Here is a 21,795-nt window from a genome sequence, read left to right as displayed (position 1 = left end):
AGAGGCATGAACACAAAGAAAAATAGGAACATTTTTCAGTAGTGACTGGAAGGAAGCATTTGGGAACTTCGTGGGTACAGGTGGGATTCTGTCTCTTGGTCTGGTTACTTGTTGTGTTCAATTAGTGAAAATTCAGCAAGATACTTAGGGTGGGTGCACACTCTGGAATGCATTTATATTCCAATAAAAAGGCAAAAACAAAAAACAAAACCCACTAACTAGTACCCTCCCCACCCCACTAAATAAATACCTAGCAAATGTTTCCACATAAATTAGCCTGTTCCCAACTGCCAACAGCCAGGCCACAGATGGGGCCCCTTTGAACTGTTCCTCTGTAACAGCATCCTGCATGCTGGTGGCCCAGGGCTCCTCATTAACTCGCAGTCGTCAGCCTCACTTCCGACAGTGGTCTGTCAGCTTAGGGAGGGCAGAGGCTGTACCCCTTGGCCTCCGCTGTGCCCCCCCAGCTGTGCTCCTGCACACAAAGCTGGGCCTGGGGCAGTGACTCCACCACCTCCCTCTGCTCAGTAGGACTCCTGGGCTTGGACCTTGGGTCAATCAATCAATCCCTGAGTAAGTATTTACAGATGACCAGGGCAGGGAGCCTCCAATCACACTCAAGCCCTGTATTCCTGCAAATGTCAGTGAACTCAAGGGTTTAAGCTAATTGCTGAGCACAATTTCTACCGAAAGGAGGACTGAGTGCTTTCTCGAGCTGCTGAGAGTCTTGGAGCTTCCAGAAACACTGCTGTTATTTTTATTTCCCTTATATCACCCCAGGGAGGGATTAAAGCCCTTACGGCGTGAGATTTCGTCCACTGTATGTCAGGACTAGAAGGCAGCCATGCTAACAAGCAGCAGGTACCTTGTTCCTGCCACCCTCACCCCACCGGGCACCGCAGGAACATCAGGAGCATCAGAAGGCCCGTGAAGGTCAGGGTCCTGTGGGACTCCAGCAGCAGGGGGTGGGGATGCAACTTGGTAGCCACCACCCTGCTCTTGGGCTCCTGGGCTCACCTTGGCATTCAAACTTCTTGGCAGGCGTGGTGAGAAGCAGTTTGCCCTCCATGTCCGGGGGCCCGGCACAGCGGGCAATGCCTGGTTCCTTGTAGCCTGTCTTCACCCAGCTGGACAGCCAGCGGAGGTGGCAGTCACAGTACAGGGGGTTGGCACCAATGGCCCTGGATCAGAGAGTGGAGAGAAATAGGCATTACAACTTCATGGGGTCCTGCACCCACCGGGCACCTACTGTGCTGGACACTATGCCAGGGGCTGGCTGGCAAAAAAAAAGCTGCCACTGCATGAGCCTGAACTGTGCTAAGCATTTCAGATGTATTATCTTACACAGTCCTTACCACACCCGACCATTCCCATCTTACATGTTGAAACTAAGGCTAAAAAAGATGGGGATACATGCCAAAGATTGCACAGGGCAAGGGGGGTGCTGGGATTTGAACCCCTGCTGTTGAGGCCTCTTCTGAATGCATTGCCTCAAGTGCACAGAGGAGAGAGGAATCAACCTTCACTGCTGTGATGAACCAGCTGCTTTCCCCATATTAGTGCAGCTAATCCTCTTGGCCCCCTAGTCTAAGTTCTCTTTTCTTCATCTCAAAGATGTGGGAATGAGGCCTCCCCTGGACCAAGTAATTTCCCTGGGGTCACACCACTAGTGAAGGGCAGCCCCGGAGCCAGATCCAGAGCTTGTGACTCTGAAGCCTACCCTCTTTTTCTTTACATTTTTAATTAAATGAGGAGCCCATGAATGGATTCTCATTATAAACCATCCCAAGCACTGCAGACAAAGCAAAGGCCTGCAGCTCACCCAGGGCTGTGAATGGACTAAATGCCCCTCATCTGTATGCACCAGAGTCTCCGACTTTCCACGACGTGCCTTCCACCTCAAAGTAAAGGCACGTTCACATGTTACTGCAACGTGGCGTGACTCTTGCGGAGCGCACTTGTGCAACATCGCTCCAATTACCAAAGCAGTCGCCTCCGACATGGCAATTCCTGGTTTAGCTCACAGACATACCTGCACACGTGTGTGAGCCAGCCATGCCATGGCATTGTCCCGCTGTGGTAACAGCCCCGGGACGGGATGGTCCCCCAGTGACCATCAAGTAAACTCACTGTGTCCACCTTACAACAAAGGCCGACGCCCTGTCACTGCAGCCACAGGACACGTGGTCACGTGGTCACATGGTCCCCAGGCTCAAGTGTGGGGCTTTCCCATGTTTACACACATGGTTCTTGTTCAGGAATCACAGTCACATGCTGCACATCACCCGTGGGCAGCTTGCTTCTTGTCACTGGACAGCACATCCTAGAGATCTGCCCGGATCAGCATCTATAGGTGCAGGTCATTTTTCAAACTCCTCCACAGTACCCTAAAGACTGGGCCTCTCGCGGTTCACTGAGCAATTTCCTTGTTGCCGGTCTGGTTGTGCCCCGAGGCAGTGAACACTCCTGCACACACCTCTCTGGGTGGGGGGAGCATCTCTCTAGAACAGACCGGTAAAAGCGGGGTTCTAGTGGCAGAGGAAATGCATGTAAATGTTGATAGAAAGCGGAGCCTGCTTGTGCTGGAGCGAGGCTGTCTGCTCCTTGCCCGTACGCAGCCACCCTCTTGACGTCCTGCCAGGTCAGCAGGCAAGCACTTAAGCTCCCGAAACGACGGTCAGAGATTTAGAGATGAACAAGATATTGATTTGGGGGGACAAAGGAGCCAGAGCATATAGAGAAGTCAGGGCCTCATACCTGAAGTTCATTTCAATCAACATTATTTTGAAAACACAAGGCTGCATAATGTTAATGAGAGAGGGAACCTTTCTCTACTAACCAGAAGGGGCACTGCCATTTTCCACCTGCTTCTGGGCCATATGGAAGAAGCAGACCTCCTGAGATGGGCTGAGTCTGATGCAAAAACGGTGACTCTGAGCAGGAGTTCCCCAAAACAGCACAGCTGATGACTGTGTGCTCTTTTTTTTAAATTATTTTTTAAAAAGATTTTATTTATTTATACAAGAACCCGGGTACAGGCCAGAGGCACAGGGGGTGAGAGGATTCACCAGAGACAAAGCGGGGAACAGAATAGGCAGACTGAAGAAATACACTGCTGAGGGGAGCAGCGGGCAAGACAGGAGAGGTCTGCCGTGCCATGTGGGATTCTCGCCGGCCGGGATCAAACTCGCACTGCAGAGGCTGCAGACAGCTTCACAGTGCGACGCTCAACTGCCTGCACCACCAGAGAGGCCCCAATTGTGTGCTCTTACAGAGCAAGCTAAGCAAGACTTGGGCCCCAGCCTCTACACAGCTGCTCAGCTGCCGGGCGAACTTGAGTGGCGCTCTTAACATCTCTGGGGCTCACTTTATGATTTGATAAAGAGCCTGCAATTAAGACCGGGGAGAAAGACAAGCACATTGAAACTAAAATGGGCACCGAGGGAATATTGCAGCTGGGAAAGGAAAGTAGGTTCAAGCTCAATGTGTATTTAATTTTTCTGTCCTGATTTGCTGTCGGTATCCATGCTGGCCAGCAGGATGGGGAGAAACCGTCTTCTCCCCCCTGAACAGGTAGAGGAAGCCCAGATCTGATTTTATTTGAAGCTCCAGCATGTTTTAAAAAACACTGTTTTTTAAAAAATAACAGGAATACAAAAATTATGGCATATTTAAAGTGCTTACACTCAACAGATTAATATTGACATTAAAAAATAGTTTATTTTAAATGTTTTCTAGGACACTGCAGGAGTGTAGGCTGGTAATGAGCAGCAGTTTAAAGTTTATTATGAATGCTTCTTTTGGTCCTGAAGCTCATGTAGAGAAAATACCAAAAAGATTTAAGTCTGAGGTGGTTGTTAATCTTCCTGATTCCCAAATATATTCCATCCCCCAAATGACAGCAAATTGCACCTCGAGTGTAAATACCTTTCTGATTTTTTTTTTTTTTATAGAGGCATGCTTTATTTATTTATTTATTTTGTTTGTTTGTTTTGTTTATACAAGCACTGAGTACAGTCAGAAGTGCGGGAGGGTGAGAGAATTCACCAGAGCCAGAGTGGGGAGCAGAGCAGGCAGAAGGACCGAAGTACACTGCTGAGGGGAGCAGCAGGCCGCAGGAGAGGTCTGCGCGCCATGTGGGACCCTCCGGAGGCCGGGGAGCAGCCTGGGATCGAACCGGTACCACAGAGGTTGCGGGCAGCTTCGCAACCGAGCGCTCAACCGCTGCGCCACCGGGGAGGCCCCCTTTCTGACTTTTAATATAAATATGGTAATAGGGCCTTCCTGGTGATTCAGCGGGTTGAGCACTGTGGGGCTGTCTGCAGCCACTGCAGCGCGGGTTCAATTTCCGGCCGGCTTGGGAGATACCCACATGGTGCGGCAGACCTCTCCTGTCTCGCCCGCTGCTCCCCTCAGCAGTGCTTTTGGTCCGTCTGCCTGTTCTGCTCCCTGCTCTGTCTCTAGTGAATTCTCTCATCCTCTGGCACCTCTGGCCTGTACCCCAGTTCTTATATAAATAAATAAATCTTCAAAAAAAAAAATGGAAATAGAGATGAACAAAATCTAGCACAGGTAACATAAAACTATTTAAAGCTATGCATCCTGGCTTGACCAATGAGAGCTCTCCTTGTTTCCGTACAAAGCAGACTTAGCCACCCTGAAATCAACATCTCGAGCTTATGTTTGTTTAGCCAAAGCCCTGATCTCTGTGGCTACTTCGGTAGCACCAGTAGTTCACTTTCAACTGGGGCTCATTTTTCCTGATAAAGCTCCTGTAAACTCAGTGGGATTGGAGAGTCACAGGCCCAGCTGAGCCACAGAGGGAGGGGCAGCCATTGCCCCTTGTCAATCTCAAAGGTCTGTGGGTTCAGGCTCATACCCTACAAAAGTATAAATACTCCTAATGGTTGATCAACAGCTTGGAAACAGCTGAAACAATAGGTGTTTGGTCTGCTCATGCCAAGGCTTTGTATTAGTGTAACTGGGGCCAAAACAACTTTGCACAGCAGCACGAACTGTAGAGTGTGTCACACACAGAACTTCAAACTCTCCCTCCCCTGAGCTGCACCTCTTCTCCCGGGGAATTTATTCATGTGCATCACTGTCTGCTTCAACTGGACTGAAGCTTCCTGAGAGCAGGAACCTTAAGTTCCCCCGCCGCGCCTGACACGAGCCGGCACTCCGTAAATGTTTGCTGAAGAAATGCCTGCCCAAAAGCACAAGCAACGCACACCCCTCAGTAGGAGAGCAAAGGAAATTCATCTCATAGACGTGACATAATTAATTTTCATTTCCTCTGCATTCACAGGTTCATCTAGGTACGTCACTGACACCAGTCTACTGTCTTTTGAGCTGGAGACAAGACCAGGTTGTACTTAGGGAAGGAAGAAAGGTAGCCAAGTGCACTTTCAAACCCCAAGCATCAGATACACAGAGCGGGGATCAGAGGGCGGGAAAGGTGGTCTGAAAGGGCCTGATCCGGCCCGATGGGAGCCAAAGCAGACATTGTCATGGCCCAGAAGGTCGCAAGGGAAGTGGGTGGGCCTGGAGCAACAGTAGCACAGAGGAGCCCAAATGCTCTCTGGAGAGAAGCACTTGCAATGTGGGTCCTGAGAAATCCTAAAGTCAGCAGAAAACAAGCTCCCAATCAAATTTACCAAAGACAGGTAGAAAGAAGCCCCTGTGCATGGGCGTGATCGGGATCCCTTACCAACACTGTCCCTACCTGGCCTTTGCCCAGACCCCCATCTCCAGCTGGGGGCCCCAGACCAGTAGAGTGATGCCGTAGGTGCCCTTTCATGTCTGGGTTATTCCATTAGCATGTGCCAGAACTTCCTTCCTAGGGCCGAATCATGACCTGCTGCACGTGTCTGTCCTATTTTTGTTGATCCATTCATCTGTCAATGGACACTTGGGGCTCATTCCTGCTCTCTGGCTAGCGTGTGAATAATACTGCTGTCAACGAGGTATCCCTGCTTTCAGTTCTTTGGGGTGTGTGATGAGGAGCGGAACCGCTAGGTCCTATTATAATTTTACATTTAGCCTTTGGAGAAACTGAAGATACTTTATAAGAATCCTCATGGTATAGCCTGCTAAATGGTTTTGGAAGTAAATATATGTCCAATTATACCGCTTCTTGCAGGGAGTCAATTCCCAACGCTTCTCCCTGCGCGTGTGAGGCTGGAGGCACAACACTGGTGTGGGCTTCAGAGCCGGCTCTCCACGCCGACCTCAGCCCCTGTCAGCTGAGTGACTTGGGGGAGCCGCTCGTGTAAACTAGGAGTGACAGTAGCTGTGTTGTAGGGTTGCTGTGAGGATTCAATTAGCAAAGGCAGGGCAAGTGCTTAGCCATCAAGAAACGGTCGTTTCGGCTCTTACTCTTGCTTGTCAAGAAGTGATCTCGAATCCCACTGTTGCGACTGGTGGGACTAAAGGGGCCTGAAATGGAGAGCATTTGACGTTCACAGCTTAATTCATTTCAGGGTAAAAGCAACAAACTCTCCCAGTCTTGGGGAGTGGGGTCTTTCTTTGAATCCAAGCTCTGTTTAAACCCAGAGTTCCTGAGAATTGAGTGGAGCCACTTACAGGTGAGACAGGGAGGTTGCATCTGCGAAGATTCCCTCCGGGAGGGCCGAGACTTCGTTGCCATGCAGGGACCTGGGGAGAGAAGGGGCCGTGGGCCAGAGGCCAGACTGAGGGAGGCCTCACTCTCCTCCCAACTCCATCAGCCCTAGGAGGTCAACACCTGCCCTCAGGCTGGGTCAGGAGAGAAGGAGCCCCCCAAAATCCCAGAACTCCCTGCCACTCAGCCCTTCCAGAAGCCTGTAGTTTCGCCTTCCTAGTGGTGGAAGATTATGGGGGCTTGGCTGGTGGATGTGGCGTGAGGACATTTGCGGAGGTATAAACATATACCCCTGAAGCATAAAGTGTAGTCAACCGATATTACCTCAATAAATGGAACTTAAAAATGGGGGGGAAAAAAAATCAGCACAAGTTCCAGTGTGTTGGAGGGTTGGGGAAACCAATGAAATGCAGCCCTGGGCCCGCCTCTCTTGGCTGGGAGCTTGAGGGGTAGGAAGTTACTACAGAGTCATAGGTGGGGGCTGAAGGTAGGCCTGCTGGAGAATCCAGGGCGGGACATGCTGGGCTGTCCTAGCAGGCCTGACAGAAGCCTTTGAGCACAAGGCCAAAGCCTCACAGCGGGAATTCTTAGAAAATGTTCACAAATCTCTTGCAAGCAAGCAAGTCTTCTCCATCACATGCAAATGAGAGGTTACCTTATCTTGGGGAACCCCCTACCCCTTTTCAGACACACCCCACACACTGAAATACAATTTGGGGGACACAGAGGCCCCCATTTCTCTGATAGCTTTCCCATTCATTCTCTAGCTGATCCCCAGGATTGGGAGCCCCAGGAATGGGCACATCTCTGCCCATGAGTGGGTGGCAGGCTGCCCTAAGGAAGGAAGAGCAGGAAGACTTACAGCAGGCGCAGGGAGCGCAGCCCCTGGAAGGCCAGAGACGGGATGCACTGGAGGGCATTGTAGCTGAGGATCCTGCAGCGGGGTGGGGGGAGAAGAAAGCATGTTAGAGCCCAGCGAAAGCTCACGATACCGGGCTGGTTTTGCTCAGTAGCTCTTACAGGGAGGCTGAACCATGAATGAGAGTGTGGGCTGAGGCTCTGGCCAAGTGAGATGTGAGATCTGGGCTTGTTCCCTATGAATTCCCTCAACCGTAGACAAGGGACAAAAGTCAGGCCAACTTGGAAAAGTTCTCCCGCGGGTCATAGATCACTTGATACCGAAGCTCCCAATAAACTCTCAATAAGGGGAGTTGCTAAATCTGGGCTGAGGGCTACGACAGAGTAGAGGCTCCATGTGATGTCAGACCAGCACCATTGTCTATAAATGCATAGGTAGATGGCAACATGATAAAAACCATGGCTGGGACAAGGGAGGAATAATAATGGTGGGTTGGACTTTTGGGGTGTCAGCTGTGCTCTGTCATTACGCCTTCGGTATTTGTAACTGTGTTAGCTTTATGATTATAACACTCATTTCTATTTTTTTCAAGATATATGTCATATTTCACAATTTAAAATGTCTTTTAAAATATCTTTTTGGCCAGCAGGCCCTGGCACCCCTGATGGCTGAGGGAGTCCGCAGGCCAGGTAGAGTGGCCAGGGCCTGGGAAGGTCTGGGAGGCCTGACTACAACTTCCCCCACCTTCCCTGCTGGGACTCACAGAGTGGTCAGCTGGCTCATGTTGGTGAAGGAGGAGTTGCTTAAGGAACTGATCTTGTTGTTACTCAGGTCCCTGGAAGAGACAGAAGCATCATCATTTGGACAGCAAGAACTGAATTAAGGATAATGATCAGCCCAAAGGGCAGCCTGGGGAGATGGGGAATCTGGAACACTGCAATTCCAAGCATGGCCACTGGGTGGCAAAACAGTTCTGTGCACAGATGTTTCCCAACAGAAGGGGTGAGATTAAAAAAGCCAGAAGTGGGTCTGTAGGGAATTCCAAGAAAGCTGGAGCCGTGGTAGCTAGATGCCAATAGACCCCTGTCTTCTGGGGCCGGCCTGGGGTCCTCTGGTGGCCTGAATACTCACACCAGCTGCAGGTACTTGAAGGTGGACAGCTGTCCCGGAACCAGCGTGAATTGGTTCCCATCCAAGTAGCTGCAGGAGAGAACACAGGCATTAGTGCAACCACCTCTGCCTCTGGCAGTGCCCACTGCTGGGAGGGTCTTTGCCTGCGGTTTGGGACGTCTCATTACGCTCCTCTCCTATAAGCAGATACAGAATCGGCCCAGAATCACTAATCACAGGAGACAATATGTACATTTCTTAAGCCATTAGGTGGGTGCCCCCGAAACTTGGTACAAGTCACTAAGATATAAAGCCTCTCTGTTTCCTTCCTGCCTCCTGCCTCGCCCTCTCAGCCTCCTCCCTATTATTCTGCAATTTTCCTGGCCAAATAGATCTGATCTGTCAGGGTCACCTGCCAGGGCCTCCACCTGTTTCCAGGGTCCCCTCTCTACCTGCTGGTGCATGAGGCTGGTACCATGGAAGTCCCAGACCCAAACATGTCCAAACACAAGCTTGGTGTCTTCACACCCTATCGAGCTCCCCTAACGCCATCAGCTCACACTCCACATTCCTGAGCAAGGCTCAGTTCCATGGTGGGGATTTTCCAGTTCCCTCTGCAGCCAGTCCCATGATTATTCACAGGCTTCTCCTGCTCACGGGTCTCTCATCATCTGCTTTTGTTTCATCAACACAACTAACCCCATTTTACAGCCAAGGGCACTGAGGCTTAGGGGGTCATGGAATTTCCCCAGGCTCTGAACGTCAGTATCCTCAAAGAAGGCAGCTGTCCCACTATTCTCAGGGGGGCGTGGAGGCACCAAGGAGAAAGCGAGAGCCTAACACCACAACAGGAAACTGGGCAAGGGGCGAGGCAGGCGAGTCACAGGACAAGAACTGCAGTGGTGAAGGTGCAGGAGAAGAAACAGCCAGCCTCATTGGTCATGAAGGAAACACAAAAGCAAACCTCCTGTACTGCCCACAGGGAAAAGAAAGGCTCAGCTCCGGAGGCCTGAAGGGGCCGAGCCCAGGGCAAAGGAAGAATTGGCGGCCCACCACAGTCTCTCACTTTGAGGTGAGAGGAAGCCTTGCTCTGCACCCCTCTTCCACACACATTTGCATTCACGCCCCCAAGAGCTCCGGTGTGAAATCCAAATCAACAAAGACCTTAGCCCACAACACCCAGGACTGATGGGGGTGGGGCAGAAGGCCACCTCCATATGCGGCTCCTGAGGGCACAAGGGGAACATATAGAAGTCCACTGGGCAAAAGGCAGACAGAGTCTTAACAAGGCAAGGAGATGGTCACCTCGTAGTATTCACAATAGAAAATTGGAAACAACTCAAGTATCCAACAAAGGGGGGTTTGCTATCATATAGAAGACCACAGTAGACACAAATGGTAGAATACTACACAGCCAGTAAAAATAACTTGTGAGAGTTTTTGTGAAAGGGGGGATCACTTATGACAGGATGTCAAGTGGGAAAAAGAAATGTTATTTCTTATTTGAAAGGCAGAGCTTAGTTTAAGGGGATGAAGCCCTGGCAGGGTAACCCAGGCCATCAGGGGAACTACAGAGAGGGTGAAAGAGAAGCTCAGAGCTGCCTTGGAACGAGTGTCTCCTGCAAAGCCCTGACCCAAGCTCCTAGTCAGGCAGAATCTGCCCTTTGTCACCTTGGGCTACTCACAGTTCTGTGACATTCTTGGGGATACCCTTGGGCAGGGCCTGGAGGTGCTTGTTGCTGCATCGGACCACGGTGTCCAGGCAGGCACATTCTTGGGGGCACTGTGGGCGGGGCAGGCAGCCCCCCTCCTCCTGGCCTGGGGAGGAAGGTGGGAGGGCACGTCAGTGAAGGGTCAGGTCTTCCACAGATCTTCTGGAGCCAGGGCCCTGCTCAGGGGCACCTGAGAACAGACGCCCCTCTCTGACACAGCTTTGACCACCAGAAAGTCTGCATGGATTCTGCATGGAGCAGAATCTCATTAACAAGACAATAGGGGTACTGATGCTACCACAATAAAAAAATGATAGAAAAGAAAATAAAGTAATGGAAAAATTTTTAAAAATCTCTCAGTAGATGTGCCACTGTTAGCCTATTTGAGAGACAAGAAAACTAAGGACAGAGCTTAAGTCACATGCACAGTGCCCCTGGCCTGGAAGACCTGGCCCCAAGGGTCCCCGGCCAGCAATCCAAGATGCTGCCTCAGGAACGTGCCCTCTTGACCAGTACATTCTGCTGCCTCTTGGCAGGAACATCTTAAAATAGTCACATCCTTTCACTTCCAGGAAGTAATTCAAAGGGGGAACCTGCATACCTGCTTTGAGAGTTATCTACCAGAATGTTCTGGCAGCAAGAGATGGAAAATTCTGGAAGTTACTAGGTGCCAGGCAGCAGGGGCTGCTTAAACCAGTTGTGCCCCTCAGACCACAGGGTGTCACGTGGACAGGGCTCACACAGGCAGTTCTGCATGTGTCACATGTGTGCGCATGTGCACACACACAGCAGACACCTGCACAGCCGTGTGGGATGCAGACAGTGGCCATGGGAAGCAGGGGGAGGCACGTCTGAGAATGTTTCTCCTTCTGCATTGTCTGCTGTTGGTTTTTTCTTTAAGATTTGTTTTATTTATTTATGCATACAAGAACTGGGGCGTAGGCCAGAGGGGCAGGGAGGTGAGAGGATTCACCAGAGACAGAGTGGGGAACAGGGCAGGCAGATCGACTGAAATACACTGCTGAGGGGAGTAGCAGGCGAGACAGGAGAGGTCTGCTGCCCCGTGTGGGTCAGCTCCCTGGCAGGGGATCGAACTCATGCCACAGTGGCTGCTGATAGCTTGATAGTGCTGAGACTTTAACCCCTGAGCCACCAGGGAGGACCCTACTGTTGTTTTTAAAGAAATGAAGACGCTAGGTTTTGTCATAAGAAAAATATAAAGAAACTATTTCTTGGAAAAAGTAATGCTTTCGAAGGATATTTAATGGCATAAGACAATGCCCAAAACATGTAGTAGGTTTTTTGAAAAGAACAGCGAACTATTATTATATATATTATGTATGTGAATAGTATAAAGATATTTTCTATTTTTTAAAAAATAAAAATTTAGATAATCATCGAATGTTTTATTTTAATAATTGGAAGTAAAAGCACTCTTAGAGACTCTGTTTGTTGATTTTATTTAGAAAAATACCCAGACGTTCTTTCTTGGTATGAAAGTTGAAGCTCCCCATGCGGGACCACCCTCACCTGGCCTAGATGGGCCAGCCTGACAGCTGAATTGCCCTCTGGAAGCAGAGAAGGCAGCAGGAGGCTGAGGCTGGGGAAGGGGAATGCTGGAGGCAGCCGGGGGGAGACTGGAAGCTGAGGGCAGCGGGTAGGATCCCCAGTGGCAGGTGCTCCAGGTGCAGGTGCCCCAGGTGTAGGCTGTGCTGAGGTGCAGCCTGCTCTGTGGCAATTGGTAAAAATCTGCCTCCCACAGTCACCCTGTGTACGTGTTGCTCTGGGGGAAACTGAGGCATGGGGCTACATTCTGCATGTGTTGGAAAGAAGGGAGAGGCCAAGGGAGAGAGCATGAGAATTCAGAGGTAACCGAAGTGACCCAAGAAGTGACCAGGGGTTCCCAGGTATGGAGGATGGGGGCCAAGAGGGTCTCCTTGCGTGTGGGACAGCCAGGAGCACTTAGGAATAGCCCGGGTTAATCTTACTTAGATGAAGGAAGTGCAGTGAAGTCTGATATCCTTTGAGTGATGGGTTCTAGGTCACATCTATTTCCTTCTATATCCATAGTTCCCTATTTTTCTGACTATAAGCATGTTACTGCTCTTCTAATCACACAGACACCGGCAGGCAGGGGCCATGTCAAGAGATACCACTTCCAACTTCCCTTCCTCCTGACCTGGCCAGCTCGCCCTCTCCCCTGCCAGCCAGGGGCTCACAAGTTACCTTCCTCACACCTGAAGTCGGGGAAGGCCACATCCTGCAGGGGGATCTGCCGCAGGAAGTCAGGGTTCTGGCACCGAGGGTTCCCCGTCACGATCTTTCTCTTCCGCAGCCAGTCGCCCAGCCAGGCCAGCTGGCAGTTACAGTTAAAAGGGTTGGCCAGGAGGTTTCTGGAAGAGGCGGTCATGTGACATAAAGGCACCCCACCAGTCCTGATGTCCCCACAAAGCCCTCTCCTGCCATGCACACGCTGGCCCAGACAGCCAGCCTTGCGGAGAGGACTGGGTTCTCGCCGGGGGCAGCAGCTAACACTTGGGACCAGGTTTCAACAAACCAGGAGGCCCAAACATCCCGAGCGAGTCCTTCAAAGTCACCACTGAAGACACTTGGAATGGTTGGGGGGGGGGGCAGGGGTCCCCAAGACAGATGGCTCTTCACGCCCAGACCCGTCCTCCAGGGGCCCAACTTACAGGGTGGAGAGGGCCTGCAGGGTATCGAAGGCTCCGGGGGAGATGGTGGTAATCTGGTTGTCGTACAGCGAGAGGAGCCGGACGTTACGCAGGCCCGTGAAGCTGTCGTTGTGGATGCAGCTGATGCGGTTGTTCCTCAGCATCCTGGGAGAGGGACGGGGAGCCCGTTGTGCCTGCAGACATCTGCCTGCACCCTGCAGCTGTGGCACCACCGGCCAGCTCGCACGGTCTCCTCCAGAGGGTCTGAGCCCAGCGATGGGGTCCCCTGCCTCAGAATTGGGCCACCCAAGCCCCCTTCAGACCCGCCTCTCCATCACCCTCGCCTTCACCCCCAGATGCCCAGCACCTGTCCCACTACCAGGCCACACTCCTGTCAGACCTTCCTGAAGCCTAAGCCTGGTCAGACTCTCCAGTCTACAGTCCACGCAGCTCCTGCCCGCCCGCAGACCCAGGTCCACACTCTACAGTGGCCAGCGGGAGCCTGTCCACGCAGTCCCAGGCCTTCTTCTCAGCCCAGCACCTACTCATGCTCCCAAAAGCAGCTCCTCTGCCCTCCAGGCGCCACCGACTTGACTTTCCCCAGCTCTGACCTCCTTCTAGAATCACCTTTGTCCTCATTTATAAATGCAAATGTCTCTTCATCCTCAAAAACCCGGCTCAGTTCCCCGTCCACCCCAAAACAAAACAAAACCTGATAAAAGAAATTAAAATGGTTTATGAACATTCATTTTACAATGTGCAAGTTTACTGATAATCAAGGACATGTATGCAATTTTGAATCTTTGCTTGAAAAATTACAAAATGATTAAAAATACAACGATGATGATGGTGGTGAGGCCCTGGTCGGTGAGGGGCAGACAGGCGCAGGCACACACAGCTGGCGGGAGCATGACTGGGCACCACCCTGGAGCAGTGTTTAGTGAGATGCACCCAAGTCCTTATCACCAGGGAGTAATCCTGGATGAACACAGGATTTTGTGGTAAGTATTAACTGCAACATTATTAGTAATAAAAAATCAGAAATTGCTTAGATTTCCATTATACATATATATATTCATTCAAAATGATGCTGCTAAAGAAATTTTAATAATACATACATAAATATGCCCACATTATGTTTTAGGAAAAAATAAATTACTAAATAAAATATATGACTTACAACCATCTGTGTATAAACCTCCACGTGTGTGCGTGCAATATGTATTTGTGTGCAGGGGTGTGCACATGTATGTATATAAAGACAGGGAAGGGGCCTCCCCGGTGGCGCAGCGGTTGAGCGCTGGGTTGCGAAGCCGCCCGTAGCTTCTGCCGTGCCGGTTCGATCCCCAGCTGCTCCCCGGCCACCGGAGGAGGGTCCCACATGGCGCGCAGACCTCTCCTGCCGCCCGCTGCTCCCCTCAGCAGTGTACTTCGGTCCTTCTGCCTGCTCTGCTCCCCGCTCTGGTGAATTCTCTCACCCTCCCGCGCTTCTGACTGTACCCAGTGCTTGTATGTATGTATGCATGTATCAATCAGTCAATCAATCAATCAATAAATAAATCTTAAAAAAAAAAAAAAAAAAAAAAAAAGACAGGGAAGACAGTTGTTTATGTCAACAATCAACAGAGATGCTTTCTGCACAGTGCAGGGTTAGGGGTGCTGCTCCTGTGCCCCCTCACCCCGACCCCGGCACCTCATCGAGTGATCCTAGAAAGAATAAGGCAGCCCGATGTGAGCAGCCTGCAAGGAGGTGAGTCATATTCACCAGTGAAAACAACAAGCTGCTAAACACGGGACGTAATAAAATCCCCTTGTGTAAAACAAACAAAAATCCACAGGGAATCTCTTTATACATTATTTACCTTATGCAAATTTCATGATATGTGCTCAGAAAACAAATCTGTAGCCCTACTTCGAGGCTCTGGATTTAAACCCAGGCAGGTGGCTCTAGAATCACATGGTCCAAGCTGGTAGCCACTGGCCACAGGCAGCTGTTTGGATTCAAATTGATTGAAATGAATGGAAATTCAAAACCCAGTGCCTCCGTAGCACTTGCCACACCTTGAGTGCTCCACAGCTGGGTTGGGCAGCATGGACACGGGACATCTGCCCATGGAAGTCCGGCCGGACAGCACTGTCTATTAGACACTGAAAGTCTTCATGACCATCTGGATGCCAGTGCTAGGCTGCATCAGAAGGGTACATGACCCCAGGATCCTACTGGGTTCTGACATCTGGTTAGCTCTGGTAGCCCTAAGACATGGGCTACTTATTCCCAAGAATGGTGCTATATCCCTGCTCCCTCTTCTACCCCAGAGTCATCCCTGCAATATCCCCACCATGGGGCCCTGCCACCCCTCCTGTCCCCAGTAGTGTCAGCCGCTCCTGAACTGAACCACTCGCGGTGCTCTTGCAGGCTGGCGTTGGGGGACTCTAGAAGGGCCACCTCCCTCTACCCCTTCTCCAGCCATCACCCCACAGCCCTGGAAACAGGAAAAGCAGGCCTCCCCACAGCTACCGACACCTGACTCCTTGTCATACTGCAGCCAGTGTCCTCAGCCGTGCCCCCTTCCCCTGCAAATGTGGGTCAAGGGAAGGGAAACTCCCACCTTCTCTCTGCCTTTCCCTTTAGTGCAGACACCTACACGCTGGCCTGGCTATTGCTGCCGCGGTCTGGCCATGCTCACGCCCCAGCCCACACACTCACAGGGTCCTCAAGCCATCCAGGCCCCGGAACATGCCACTCCGGATGGACTCCAGCTGGTTGGCGGTCAAGTGCAGCTCGCTCACGGAGGCTGCGCCCTCGAAGGCCCCATCCTCAATTTCTGACACCTTGTTGTTGCTCAGATTGCTGGGGGAGGAGGGGCCAGGATTATGTAGTGCAGGACGCCCCTCTTCTGGCACCCAACCCCCATGCACAGAAGCCCCCAACCCCGGTATTTTCCTTCCCCATCCTGAGCCAGAGACACAGTTGCATCCTGCCCACCAGCGGGTAACTCACATTTTCTTCAGATGTGTGAGTTTTTTAAACATCCCAGTGGCCTCCAGGATGGAAATCTCATTGTTGTTCAATCGCCTGTAAGAGGCAATGAAGAGAGAACTTACACATGCATAAATAACAGACATTACAGTATCTTCCAAATCAAGAATATTTGGGATGCAAATACAGGGGACTCCCAGAAGAATTTTTCTGGTAAGACAAACTGATCCTATTTCAAAGGAAGACCGGGCCCAGTGCTGGTGATAAATGGAAATATTTTTAACATTAGAAATGTCATGAAAATTTACATACATAGGTGACAGGTGTCTATAGGTATCCAAGCATATGCTTATGAATGTACACAAATATATATTTTTAGAGAAAAGAAAAATAATATTTATAGAGTTGCTTAGGCCCCGATTTGAGCTGATGGGACCATGTTCCAAAAGATAGCAAAAGTTTGACTGAGAAAAGCCACTCCTAGCTCAGGCTGGCAATGGGCCCTGGGTGCCAGAGATGGCTCTGAGGTCTGGGCAGGTCTGAGAGCCAGAGAGAGGCTTCTCTGAGGAGCTGCAGGGGCTGCTTCCTGCCAGAGTCAGCATCTGGCACACCGTGGGCCAGTGTCTCTGGCGGTCCCCAAGCAAAGGTGGACCAGAGGGTGTTAAGCCCAGGAAGGGTGGTGGAAACAGGGAGCAGGTGCGGGGCTGGAGGTGCTGGGGTTCTCACAGCTCAGCCGTGGCCTGGGGGATGCGTTCAGGGATCTTGGTGAGCTTCAGGCTGGAGCACTCCACCACGCCAGCCTCACAGCGGCACTTGTGCGGGCAGACGACATCACTGTTACACTCGCTGTTGAGCTGATAGTCCTCCGTGCCTGTGGTGAGAGTTCGTGGTCTGGGGCTGAGGGGCCGTGTCCAGTCCAGGGTCTCCAGCCCCCCTCCACCTGCCACCCCAGCCTCCTGCCCACTGTCCCACCCAGGTTAGCCTTGTGCCCCCTGCTGTCCTACCTGGAATGTAGTACTGCTCCTTAGCTGGGGAGAGAACAGAGACACCATGACACTGGGATCAGCCAGGACTTTTAGAAAGTCCAGGATCCAGCCCACTGCCCAGCTGAAGGCACCCCAGGAATGAGGCACCCCCGGGGCCCAGGTGCCCAGCCCCTGTGTAGAGAAGGCCTTGCTATGGAGCCCAGGCCGACACTGGAGGTTAGCTCCACCCCAACTAAGCCTCTCTCGAGGAGCACTAGAACCATGGGGCCATCAGGCGCGGTGGTGCAGAAGGGGGTGGGGCTGGTAGCATCAAGTTCCTGAGTGGGACCTGGGCTCGGAAGCTGACCTCACCATTCCCAGCCACATGCCATTCCTCCTGCCCAGAGCCTGGAGGAGGCTCTGAACTCACTGAGGATGGTTCTTGGCCTCTCAAGTGTCTTAAAAGGCTTAAAGCAGTGGCGTGCAAGAGAACTGGCCAGGGAACAAGACAAGGATGCATGTCTGGATGCTCCCTCGGGGACCTTCGGCCAGCTCCACTCTTCCCTGGCCCTCAGGGAAACAGGGGTGGGGCTGAGCCACCACCCCAATCCAAGTGCAGAACCTGGGGCCTCCACCCTCCAGCATGGGTCCAGAGTGGCCATGACACCCTCAGCAGGGCCGCCCATGAAACATCCAGGGCTTCAGGGCAGACTAGAGACAGCAGGCAGGTAGACAGACAGCACACAGGCTGGCGGGCGGCAGGCCGCTACCTGAGCACCGGAACTTCTTGCTCTTGATCTGCCCGATGCGCTTGTTGGCCAGGCGCCGGGGGCTGGCGCACCGGGCGCCGCTGGTCTCGATGGGGTTGGTGCGCAGGAAGTCCGCCAGCCACTTGAGGTTACAGTCACAGATGAACGGGTTCTGGGCCAGGTGCCTGTGCAAAGGAAGAGATGCAGGATCAGAGACAAAGGCTGCAAACCTGCACGGACTCCACCTGGATGGGCCTCACTGCTTGCTCCAGCCAGGCGAAGGCTCCTCAGGGCGTCACAGCAGGGGAGGGTCCCTGCAGGCTCTGAAGCTTCCGCAGCCCCCTGCTCCCTCCTGTCCCTGCCACATCCTCTCTGCAAGCCTCACTCTGACCCCTCTCTTTCTACCCACCCAGCCCTCCCGCTGCCCTGGGACACCTCACAGATATGAGCAAGGGCAGGAGGGACTTGGTCACTGACCAGAGCACCACACTCACAGGTGGGGTGACAGAACAGGCTCTAGGACTCACGGCCCTCGGTGTCCAGAGGCCCTTGGATGCCCAATGCAGGCTCCTGGTTTGCTCCCTCCCGGTGGCCTCAGGCAACAGCAGCCTCTCTCTGAGAGCCTTCCGTCAGAAAGACGAGGAGGCCAGAGGGCAGGGCAGGGCTTGCAGCCGGATGGTTTTGGTGCACACTGCAGCCGCTTGGCTTTACACGGACTGGCTGCAGCCACCCCAGACCATAGGGCTCTTCCCTGCATTTCGCAGGCTACCTCTGGACTCAGAAAACATTCCCGAGTTCCCCTTGTTGGAGAACCACTCACACTCTCTCGCCGGGATGCCTATATTACCAACAGGATGGGTGTAGGGAGGGGCAGCGGACAGGTGAATCTCGGTAGGGGCGAGTAACCACGCGGGTGGCTTCCCTGTTTGTGGCTCCTGACCACCGGGGCAGGCTCAGACCAGCCACACCTGAAGCATCCCAACAGCAGACTCACCCACGTGTGCCTGGCATGCCCTGCTTTTCATACCCAGACAGCCAGGGCAGAGTCCCTGGCACCTGACGCAGCTCCTGTGCCTGACAGCCAACGCTTCTAACAGAAAGACCGGGAGACAGAGCAGGGCTGGCTCAGAGGACTCCCCGGCCACATTTCTGCATCGAGCACCCTCAGTCCAGCTGCTCTATTTATTGACTTTTCACAAGTGCCTGCCTGGGGGCTGCAGAGCTCTCCAAGCAGGGTCACAAGGCCTTGCCCAGGGTCTTGGGCCAGCTCATCTCAGACCTTGGCCGCTCTCTCCACAGCCTATCACCTGCGGGCTCTGCCCTGTGGCTCCTGGAGAGGATACCTGAAGCTCCCTGCCTGCTGTCTCTGCCACTCCCTGGAGTCCTGGCCCCCCTCAGCTCCACCAAGGGGGCCAGGCCCTCCCACTTCTTCTGCATCCAGCTTAGCATTTATTTCCTGATTTAAACTGTCAACTCGCACACACAAGATGCGTTTGCTGACTCCCCAGGGGCAGAGCTGGAAGCTAATTGAAAATACACTGGAGCGTGGGACTGCTCCGAGGTGCTCCTGGCTGCTCATCCACATCCGTCTCTGCCTCAGCGCTGGCCTCTGCCGGGACGAATTGCCTCCCTTTTCTACGGTCTTGGGAGAAAACTCTGTTTAAAATCAATTCAATTATATTATTTAGGTGTGTCTTAAAATGTTCAAGGAACATGCAACAGAACACATCCTTTCTAAGAATCAGCTATTTGTGTCAAAACCAACCTAGAAAACTGAAACCACCCACAGAGAGAAGAGACTTCTGTTTCCTATTTGACACAAATTAGAATTTGTGAAAGTTACGAAGGGCAGGGAGTTGGGGACAGAAAATACTCAGGAGGAAGCTCAGGAGCAATGTGTTTGGGAAAAGATAATCAGGTTAAGACACACCCAGAAATAAGTTCCACGTGTGGCTATGCTGTTTCTCCATGAACATTTCCGCCAATGGAAGGAAGGAGAAGGCAAGACTGATTCTCCGTGTCTCTCTGGGGATACGCATTCAGGAGTCACAACTAAAAATCTCTGGGAGCAGATACTCAACACCGTGAGTAACTTAAACCCACTTCATACCCGCTGCTAGGTGACAACCAAAAAGCCAAGTGAGGCCCAGGGTTTCCTCCTTTGCTGTGGCGATGTAAAAGGACACAGCCACTTTGGACAACACTGCCAGTTTCTTAAAAGGTTAAACATAAATTTCACTAACTTATGACTATAAATACATAAACCCAGAAATTCCAAGAGAAATAAAAATATTTGTCCACATGAAGATTTGTAAGTGGCTATTCATAGCAGTTAGTCATAGAGTGGGAATGACCCAGCGTCCAGCCCCTGGAATGCATAACTGAGACGTGCCCATCCATGCGATGGATAAGGACATTTTAAGAAAAGTCCACAAATAGGCAAATCTATAGATACAGAAAGTTGATTTGTGGTTGCCCAGGAATGGACTGCAAGCAGGGATTGACCGTAAATGGGCACGAGGGATTTCTGGAGGGTGATGGAATGTTCTAAAATTGGATTGCGGTGTTAGTTGAACAACGGTAAATTTACTACAAATCATTGAATTGTACACTAAAAACAGGTGAATTTTATGGTATGTAAGTTAAACCTCACTAAAGCTGCTAGATTTTTTTAATCTCTTGGTAAAGCCTCAGCAAAATCAATACTGAGACACAGGCACTAAGCCAAGATCTTGGAACTACGGAAAAATCAAGCAGGGCTTGGTAAATTACATATGCTCAGGGCAGACAAAACAAGGTTTCACAAGTCCAAGGCTGTCAGGGGGCTAGCCGATGGTGCCTTGGATTTGCGTTCTTTTAGTCTTGTTCTGAATTGTACTTCAGTTGTTGAAACTATGCAATAGTTGTCAGCGAATGTTCGTTCAGCTTTGCTTTATGGCCTTCAGTAATGAGATCTAGTCTCAGGGAAAAGGCACAACAGAAAGGGGAGCTAACTAATTTCTCAGTGGTGGTGAAGAGAGGCCTGATACAAATCCCCACTCTCTAGATGCTGCGGTACCTTGGTCAGTTGTGTAACCATCCTCAGCTTCTTTTTTTTTTTTTTTAAAGATTTATTTATTTATTTATACAAGCACTGGGTACAGTCAGAAGCGCAGGAGGGTGAGAGAATTCACCAGAGCCAGAGCGGGGAGCAGAGCAGGCAGAAGGACCGAAGTACACTGCTGAGGGGAGCAGCGGGCGGCAGGAGAGGTCTGCGCGCCATGTGGGACCCTCCTCCGGTGGCCGGGGAGCAGCAGGGGATCGAACCGGTGCTGCAAGAGGCCGCGGGCAGCTTCACAACCCAGCGCTCAACCGCTGCGCCACCGGGGAGGCCCCATCCTCAGTTTCTTTGTCAGCAAAGTCAGGGAGGATGGCGCCTTCCCCCATAGGTCATTATAAGCATTAAGTGACTACCACACATCAAGAACAGCGGCTGGTGTTCAGTAAGTGCTCAGTAAACAACGGTCGTGTTATCAGTATTGCTGTTATCAGAATTGTTAGCAGTTTTACTTGTCATGCTCCTGTCTATGGGAAGCCTTTCAATTCTAACATTCTCCTCCAGCTTTGGGCTCCGACTGCCCTGGTGGCAGCGGCAAGTTCTCAGGGTGTCTGGAGGGCAGAAGTCCAGCCAGGTAAATGGACACGGACAGGGGCTGCTCCCCTCCACTCCAAGAGCACCGGCCACTTGATTCATTTCTTCTTCTTTCACCTTGAGTGGAAGACAGCGCCCCAATACCATTCCCACCCCCAAGGCTCTTTGGTGCATGGGTCCTGGGCTTTTGAATCTCCTTAGTGAGTGTCTCTCAGATGGCTGTGTAAAATTATCCACCTTGCCAGTGTCTCCTGTACCCTCTAATTTCACATACGCAGCAAGATTTCCCAGCGGTGCTTCTTCATCCTCTCCCTGGCTATAAGTAAATTAATTAGCAGGAGCCGGGCTGCAGGCGGGTACGTGGGCTTTAATGAGTTTGCCTTCCTGGTTGACATCCCTTGCTGATGGGCAAAGTCCCCAGGGAGTGACAGACTGTTTTGCACGCAGCCAGTGGGACAGACAGAATCTGACGAACAGCACTGCCCAGCAGATAAA

The 21,795-nt window shown here is 51.7% G+C and overlaps 1 protein-coding gene across 1 annotated transcript in view; it reads right to left on the bottom strand.

Annotated features, from left to right (window-relative positions):
* Nucleotides 1-21,795, bottom strand: part of SLIT1 (slit guidance ligand 1) — a 144,557-nt gene that overhangs the window by 13,613 nt on the left and 109,149 nt on the right. Inside the window, exons 14-26 of the mRNA XM_054690310.1 lie at nucleotides 17,691-17,854; nucleotides 16,960-16,983; nucleotides 16,682-16,826; nucleotides 15,977-16,051; nucleotides 15,683-15,826; nucleotides 12,997-13,140; nucleotides 12,530-12,696; nucleotides 10,277-10,409; nucleotides 8,613-8,681; nucleotides 8,245-8,316; nucleotides 7,485-7,556; nucleotides 6,586-6,657; nucleotides 1,018-1,181 (exon numbers count right to left, since the gene is read on the bottom strand). Of these exons, the coding sequence (XP_054546285.1) occupies nucleotides 1,018-1,181; nucleotides 6,586-6,657; nucleotides 7,485-7,556; nucleotides 8,245-8,316; nucleotides 8,613-8,681; nucleotides 10,277-10,409; nucleotides 12,530-12,696; nucleotides 12,997-13,140; nucleotides 15,683-15,826; nucleotides 15,977-16,051; nucleotides 16,682-16,826; nucleotides 16,960-16,983; nucleotides 17,691-17,854 (1,445 nt within the window). The remainder of the gene's footprint in view (nucleotides 1-1,017; nucleotides 1,182-6,585; nucleotides 6,658-7,484; nucleotides 7,557-8,244; nucleotides 8,317-8,612; nucleotides 8,682-10,276; nucleotides 10,410-12,529; nucleotides 12,697-12,996; nucleotides 13,141-15,682; nucleotides 15,827-15,976; nucleotides 16,052-16,681; nucleotides 16,827-16,959; nucleotides 16,984-17,690; nucleotides 17,855-21,795) is intronic.

Source organism: Talpa occidentalis, unplaced genomic scaffold (genome assembly GCF_014898055.3).
Source record: "Talpa occidentalis isolate TD23 unplaced genomic scaffold, MPIMG_talOcc4v2.1 talOcc4.8, whole genome shotgun sequence".
Classification (NCBI taxonomy): domain Eukaryota; kingdom Metazoa; phylum Chordata; class Mammalia; order Eulipotyphla; family Talpidae; genus Talpa; species Talpa occidentalis.
This window is presented reverse-complemented; position numbering and strand designations above follow the sequence as displayed.